General features: G+C 38.0%; 1 protein-coding gene across 1 annotated transcript in view; it reads right to left on the bottom strand.

The window, feature by feature from the left end:
• Positions 5,932–8,505, bottom strand: part of LOC107635911 (glycine-rich cell wall structural protein 2-like) — a 5,304-nt gene continuing 2,730 nt past the window's right edge. Inside the window, exon 2 of the mRNA XM_016339461.1 lies at positions 5,932–6,505. Within this exon, the coding sequence (XP_016194947.1) occupies positions 5,932–6,505 (574 nt within the window). The remainder of the gene's footprint in view (positions 6,506–8,505) is intronic.

The following is an 8,505-nucleotide window of genomic DNA, read 5'->3' as shown; positions in this document are numbered from 1 at the left end:
ATATTACATACTAAAAATTTTAAAAAAAAATATATTTCTCTACAATAAAAATATAAAAATAATACTATAGTAAAATAAAAAATATATATTCTGTAAATAAATATGTATGTTGAACATATTCAAAAGTTTAATATATAAATGTTAAAGTAATAAATAAATATTAGAAAAATATATATACGTTGTTATTAATAATATTAGAGAAATATATGTTGATGCACGAAAAAAAATTATTTTAACTATGGTAATGCAATGCACGTTAATTATTTTAACAAATAAAATATTAAAATAAATAAATATGTAAATATTATTAAATGAATACATACATTTTATAACTAAATATGCTGATATTTGTATATTAATAAATGAATATTTGTAACTAATCTAACAAATATATTTTTGTTGATACTGCTTAATAGGAATTTGTTGGTGCGTAAACTAGATCTGCCACAGACGTGAAATCCGATGGTCAAAAACTACTTACGCGCAACAGGATTCTATCATGTATCTAGGATTGGGGTGATAAGAGGATTTCACCCCTTATTAGCTGCTCTGGTTGAAAGGTGGAGACCGGAGACTCACACTTTTGTATTGCCGGTGGGTGAGGTTACAGTGATATTGGAAGATGTCGCTCGTATATTTGGCCTACCCATTGATGAAGAACCTATGAGTGGATGGACTGATAGTAGTAGCGACTTCGTTTAGAGCCAGAGCATGGCAATATTCGAACGTGAACCAATACTCAGTCATAATTCGAAATCCTATATAAAGCTTGGTTGGGTTCGATGTATCAGAGACGCGGAGTCGTTGGACACTGAAAAGTCCATAAGGAGATACGTCAGATGTCAGATTTTCTGTATGTTAGGGTCGACCCTATTCGCAGATAAGTCGACCGCATACGCCTACATGAAGTATTTACCGTTGCTTCGCGATTTCGAGCGGATCCATACTTATAGTTGGGGGTCAGCATGTTTCGCACATCTTTACAGAGCACTATGTCGTGCATCACGATATGATACAAAGGAGATGGATGGCCCTCTTAACATGGTGACATGGTAGTCGTTCCACCTGAAAGTGCTCATAGTCACACGTCCGTCGTGCAAGATCAACGACTGACATCTTTCCGCTAGTCATTTCACGCACCTCAAATACCTCATTCCGTTTGTCAAAACGGTGCACAACTATATTCCCAGCCTGTTGCATATTTGCCTCTATCCGCTGTTGTGCAAATACGGAATAAGTAAATCCAGCACGCTTGCGTTCGTGAGTCTCGGCACTCTTCCGCGTAAAAAGTTCATTTAACCGATAATATGTTGCTCGGACTAGTGCCAACACAGGTAGATTACAGGCACCCTTCAACACTGAGTTAATGCACTCGACAAGGTTCGTTGTCTTATGGCCCCATCGATGTCCCTCGTCGAATGCCAATACCCAATGTCTAAGTCCAATGGCGTCGCACCACCTGGCATATGCCTCGCCTCGCTCTTCCAACCTCTTATAGTTGATGTTATACTCTTCCACCGTTCTTGAATACCCAATGTTGACCACAAGCTTTTGCAAGTGAGGGACTTTGAATGCTCGTAGGAAGTTGCTGCCGATGTGCCTTATACAAAACATCCACCATACTCTTGTAGGTTACCAGTCACCTCCGGAACAATTTACTGTTTCCCGAATGGACTCATGCCGGTCTGAGATCATTCCCACACCGTCTTTTCTGACAACATGCATTCGCAGATTCCTGAGAAAGAAGTGCCACGCATCAGCTGTCTCCCCTTCCACCAAGGCAAAAGCGATAGGCACAATGTTTTGATTCCCATCTTATGCAACAGCGACCAGAAGTGTACCTTTGTACTTTCCATATAGGTGTGTGCCGTCAACCTGAACTAGGGGCTTGCAATGCCTAAATGCCTTAATGCATGGATTGAAACTCCAAAATACGCGATGAAGTATTTTTACCCCTTGCGCCTCCTCATTACAGTTGTACATTGGGCGTGTTTCTATTTGGACAACTGACCCAGGCATCTTTTGAACCATAACCGAGAGCCACCATGGCAATGCATGGAAACTCTCCTCCCAACCACCGAAAACTTTCGCTATGGACTTCTGCTTTGCCAACAAAGCCTTTCGGTAACTGATGGTATAGTTGAACCTTGACTGGACTTCTGCTATTATAGATTTCACCTTGATGGACGGGTCAGTCTCGACCAATGGCCTTATAGCCTCAGCAATTGTATCCGAGTCCAACTTGGAAAGATCTTGTGAAATCACTCCCATTGTGCACGTGTGCCTACCGTTGTATCTGCATATCTCCTAACAACCTTTTTTCCATATCAAGCTGGCTCGGATAAGCCAATCGCATCCACGCCCATACATCTTGCACTTTGCATAGAATGTTTGTGGCTCAGACTCATACACGTCGTAGTCAACTCCTCTAGCGATAATGTAACTTCTAATTGCTGCCACGACCGACTTTCTAGAACTGTATTCCATTCCAATCCGGAACTCTCCGTCTTCAGGATCAGCAATGCCTATAGAAAGTAGAAATCATCGTTTATTAATCAATCCAAAGTATAGATTAACAAAAACGTATTATTCAGTCATCACGTACCTATGTTTGAATATTCTAGAAACTCCAGTGCATGCATGGCGTCGAGATCCAACTCACGCATAAAAGGTGGCACGTTCATTGGTTGACTAATAGAGGGATGAACCACTACATTCTCCGCTGCTGTCTCAACTCCCACATCACAATCCTCGTCTTCGTTGTCGGCTTCATAAGTCGCTTCGAAGTCCTATTCGCTGTCACTATTCATTTCCTCGTACACTGCAGCTCTATCATCCTCCACCTCTAAATCATTTTGGATCCCTTCCGCCTCTACAGTTGCAAACTCAACATACAGCTCAATCTGTGGCTTTCGCATCTGAGTCTGCCGGTGAATTTGAAACATATTCTGCATAGTCACTTCGTCAGTGATTGGCATGGTATCAAACTGTATTAGACCACCAAAAACTGCAACCAGATTTTGGTACAGAATTCTACTCACTCTCTTTAACGTACCGTTCTCCATGCTTTGACAGAGATCGTTCTGAAGCTCCATTAACGTCATGGTGCACGGAACCACAAACGAAAACAGATTCTGGCACACAAACCTCACTCCCTCATGAGTATTACGTATTATCTCACTGTCGCGATACACCACCAAGTTTGGGGTACCCTCTATTACACTACAAACACACTCAAAGAACACTCACACACTCTTACTCAAAATGAAAATGGACCCGAACACCGTCTTATATAGAGGGGAGCACTCACCACGCCCCCCACGTGCTGGTTGCCTCAGTCAATCACGCCTTGCCACGTGTCAGCACGCCCCCGCGTGCTGATTCAAGCTAGCCAATCACGTTCTGCCACGTCATCAAGCCCCCCCCCCCCACGTGATGACTCAGCACGCACCCCACGTGCTAGCCAAGCAAGCCAATCGCCTTCTGCCATGTCATCACGCCCCCCACGTGATTCTTGCTCCGTTCAACCACATGCTGCCACATCTCTTCACGTTCCCACATGTAGCAAGTAACACGCCCCCTGCATGTTGACCTTGCACCTGACACGTCCACCCAGAGGTAATACACAATGCTCCTCCATTTCCATCCAAAACACCACGTTCTATTCCATATTGAAATTCTTGAGCCAAAAAAATGTTTGTTATTCAAGAAGCCAATTGGAATTTGGAAAGATACTTCAAATCATATGGAGGTGCATCAAGGCAGCAACTATTTTATTGACATGATGAAGATGGTGAATTTGTGATCATGTCCATATTGTGATTTTGTCTTTTACATATAGGGGTGGCAACGAGGCGGGTAGGGACGAGTTTTTGTTCTATCCGACCCCGCCCCGTCCTATAATAACCTGCATAAAATTCGTTTCGCTCCTATCCGGAGTAGTAAAAAGCTGAACCCTAATTCGCTTCTGTGAGTATCCACTCGGCCCCTATCTGCCCTTATCATTATTAAAATCTAATAAATAAAATAAAATTTTAAAATTTATATAACCATCATTACATACATAACATAAATTAAAATAAAATTTTAAATATGATACAATATTATCAATTATTTTATATATATTACACATATTATATATTAAAAGGGATAAGTACTTTTTTCGTCCCTAATCTTTTTTTTGTTATTAAAATCATCCTCAACGTTACAAAACATTATAAAATCATCCTTCTCTACATCAATTTTATTTTTTTGACCAAATTACCCTTAACAAATAATAAAGATAATATTAAAAAATAATAACAAAAAACAAAAACACCCCCACCCCCTACCTATTCGAACTCCCCCTGTTCCCTTCAGCCAATTCAGCAACAACAACCACAACCACAAAAACAAAAACAACAGCAACAACAAATTCAGCATTTTCAACCAATTCAACAACAACCATAAAATAAATCAACAAAAATTTTAGATTTAACAATTCAACAATCATCATCAGCTACAACTTCAGATCAAAATTAGAAATAATAGAAATTTTTTATGTTCTTCAAAAATAAAAAAAATAAAAAAAAGGAAGAACGAAAAGAGGAAGGAAGTGACAAAAATAAAAAAATTTTCTCCTACTGCTGCTGGTGCTGGCACTGTCGCAGGCACTATCGCAGCTGTGGGTGATGGAGCTCGAAGGTGATGGATGGAAACGAAGCAAGAGAAGCATGTGCGGAGGGAGGAATCGGAGGGAGCGAAGAAGCAGAGGAGAAGGGACCCACCGCCACCGTCTTCATAACCCACAGATCTGGCTCTGACACCGGTTGGCTCTTCCAGAAGATTTGCATCCTAGGCCATGGCCGCTCCGACAGTGAACGGGCTTAATCTTCTCTGCACTGCATGGAAGTGAAGACGAAGAAGATGAAGAAGAAGATGAAGGGTTGTTGTGAATGAGAAGAAGAAGAAGAAGAAAGAAGATACGAAAAGAAGAAGATGAAATGTGGGAACTAATGATGATGATAGATGGGATGGAATTTGGGGTGGAGAGTTAGAGAGTAGGAGGAAGGAAAATTAGGGGTGGGTTTGGGGTGGGGTGAGAGACGAAGAGATGTTGGGTGTGGGTGGGGTGAGATTTTATTTTTTAATATTATTTTTATTAATAGTTAAGAGTAATTTGGTCCAAAAAAAATAGAAAAAGACAATTTTATAACGTTTTGTAACGTTGAGGATTATTTTAATAACAAAAAAAGATTAGGGACGAAATTGATTTTGATCCCAAACCTTGGGGACGAAAAAAGTACTTATCTCTATATTAAAATTATATATTATATATATATCGAGGCGGGTAGTATCTAAACCCAGCCCCACTCCACCCCGCACAAGAATTCGCCCCGAACGAATAAGGATGGAGTGGGTACCCATGAATTCGGATGGTGTTGCCATCCCTATTTACATAGACAACCATAACTTTCCTTTTAACAAATTCGTTCTATCTATAATTTGTGACTTTGGGCTGATTATATTTTGTAGAAAGATAAGCTTAAAAAGAGATGAGGTGGACATGACATCAGTTTTCTTTACAAGTTTTTTGGGGGTCTGCAGTTGAGCACACAAGTTTTCTGTTTTTGGAGGGAGATCAGAGGGTTAGTTCAGAAAGCAGATGGGGCTTCTAATTTTTTGTTAAAATTTGGGCTTCAGCATATAGCATATTCCCACCAAAACTATAAACAGAAATCACGAGGCAGCAAATCAGACTACTTTGGTTCTACAAAGCTGCATGCATGATGAAGGTTAATGCATATATAAGATTGCGTTTAGTAATTAGTAGTAGCATGTACCTCATTGCAATTAGATAAAAGAAGCAGCAGAGTCCTAAGAGTCCGAATAACAAATAGTAATTTATTACAATATGTGATGTGTGAAGAGATAAATAACAAAATTTAACAATTAAGGGCCATGATTGGTAACACCTACTTGATTGCTTCCAATGCCAAAACCAAAACCCATCCCCATCCCCATTCCAAAACCCATTCCCATCCCATTACCGTTATTATTACCATTTCCCCCGCCAACTCCATAACCGCCACCTTCACCACCCATGCCTGCCCCTGCACCATAACCGCTACCATGACCTTCCCCTCCATTCTCACTTCCTTCACCACCACCACCGCCACCTCCTCCTCCTCCTCCTCCTCCTCCCATGCTGGTTACTCCTGCACCTGCACCCGCACCATAACCACTACCGTGACCTTGTCCTCCATTGCCACCACCTTCACCACCACCACCTCCTCCTCCTGCACCTCCTCCCATGCCGCCTATCCCTCCGCCTGCACCTGCACCAAAACCACTTCCTTGACCTTGCCCTCCATTGCTGCCACCTCCTCCACCCTCACGATCAGCAAAACCGCCACCATCCACATAACTCCCATGACCAATGCCACTCAAAGCACAAAGCGTGCTCAAAAGAACCAAACCCAAGTACAAACACTTATCATTAACACCCATCTTCGATTCTCGCAATCTTAATTTGCATTCACAATTCACAAGCAGAGAATATATATAATTCAAGTGCTTTTGATTTTGTTGCTTGCATTGCATTCTGCTCCTCTTTATATAGCATGTGACATTCGCTAAAGCAACTCCTAAACCTCATAATTGAGTCTGAAAAGTGAAGTGGATCACTGTCTCACTCACTAGACAGAATTCAACTACCAAGCCTACTAGAAAAGTTTCAGCAAGTTTCTAAATTAGTCAACCATGGCCGACACCAAATATTACAATAATTTACCTGAATTATATCACACCTATATATATTATCATTAATTTCTCGCTACTCTAATACAAATCCAACAATATAGCTTCATATCTTGCATTTTAATACTAATTATCCCGAGCTTGCTGGGCAAACAGCGCGCTATAATATTACATATTATGTGTAGTGGAGTAGGTATAATACCCTTATTTCGAGAGATATTAAATCAAATTAATTTAGTACTTTAATGATACATACATACATAATTGACACTACATATGCATGTGTCAATCACTAATTAGCTTATTCCTTTGATTCTAGAATGTAATTAACTGCTTCTAATCTAATCTTCCCCCTTATCTTTAATTATTGCAAAATACTGAATATGATTATCATAATGCTATTTTTTTAATAGTCTATACTAATAAAAAAAACATGAAAAATTATACCTGTAATATTTTTTTAAGAGTTTTTTTTAATTTACTTAATTTTATTAAATAAGAATTTTTTTAATTTATTTAATTTTATTTAAACTTTTTTTTCATTTATCTTGTGCTATTTTTTTTAATATTTTAGATACAAAATTATAATAAATTTTGATACTATATTATAATATCACTTTTTCAAAAACTTAAACGATTAAAAAAAATACAATATAAATAATTATATCTCTAATAACAATAATCATCGATTAGTTGGCCTTATAAGCAAAATGAATGCCAAATCGGCCAAGTGATTGCCATGTGACCAGTAACCAATCAATTCTCGAGTTTTGGCTGCTTAACTTTCTTTTTTGTAGTGCCAAGTTTATTATTTGATTTATAATCGTCATTACATATTCTTGTATGAATTTAAAGGAGAATATGTTTTAATTTCATGCATTTTTATAGTAGGATTTATGAATAAAAACCAATATTTTTTATTGTCTTCTCTTCCATTATTGTTGCATTTTCGGATAATTTTCACACTCTATAATTTATTTCTTTTTTTTTAAACATGAATTCATATAAATAAATTGTTAAAAGTGTAATAATGAAAGGCTTTTCTGTTTGGTTTTGCAATGGCTTAGCTTGAACACTTGAAATTGTGCCTAACGAACTACAAGCAAATCCCACTTGTAGCACTACTGCAATTTCATCATTGACACCAAAAGTTTAAGACAGCTTGGCTTGTTGGTTTGATCGATAGTGGCAATCTACCAACAAGCACCAAATCTTTTGATATATCTTTGCATGAATTAAACAAAGAAAAGTACTTATTATTCCTAATATTTATTGTATACCACTTTAATCAAGCATGTGATGAATCGTTGCTATTTTAAATTTTGTCAATAAAATTTTCAGTATTGTAGTCAATGTGATACAAAATATATATATATATAGACACTATAGAGAAAATAATTTCGTTTCAATAATAGTTACTTTAATTTTAATTTCTTTAATTTAATATGTACCAATTCATAAGTATTGTCAGTTATAATTTTTAGGCGTCTGCACTATGGAAACCTCATTATATAATTTTCTTCCCGAAATAAAGCAAAACAGAAGTCAAACATTTACTGGTAAAGAATTAAAAGAATAATAAAGACTTCAAGAGACCTGATTAATTGTTTATTTGGAGAGCAGATTGAAGTATCTGCATATGGAGTGTATATAGCTCTTATCATGTGTCTCAAGATCATTGTGTTTTATGCACATGCTTTCTAGTGTTCTAAAATTTGACGCATTTTAATTAAAAAAGCTAAAGTATGTATTATGTACAACGAAGGC

The sequence above is a fragment of the Arachis ipaensis genome, chromosome B04, assembly GCF_000816755.2.
Source record: "Arachis ipaensis cultivar K30076 chromosome B04, Araip1.1, whole genome shotgun sequence".
Lineage (NCBI taxonomy): Eukaryota > Viridiplantae > Streptophyta > Magnoliopsida > Fabales > Fabaceae > Arachis > Arachis ipaensis.
Note: the sequence above shows the minus strand (reverse complement) of the source record. Positions and strands in the feature narration are given on the sequence as shown.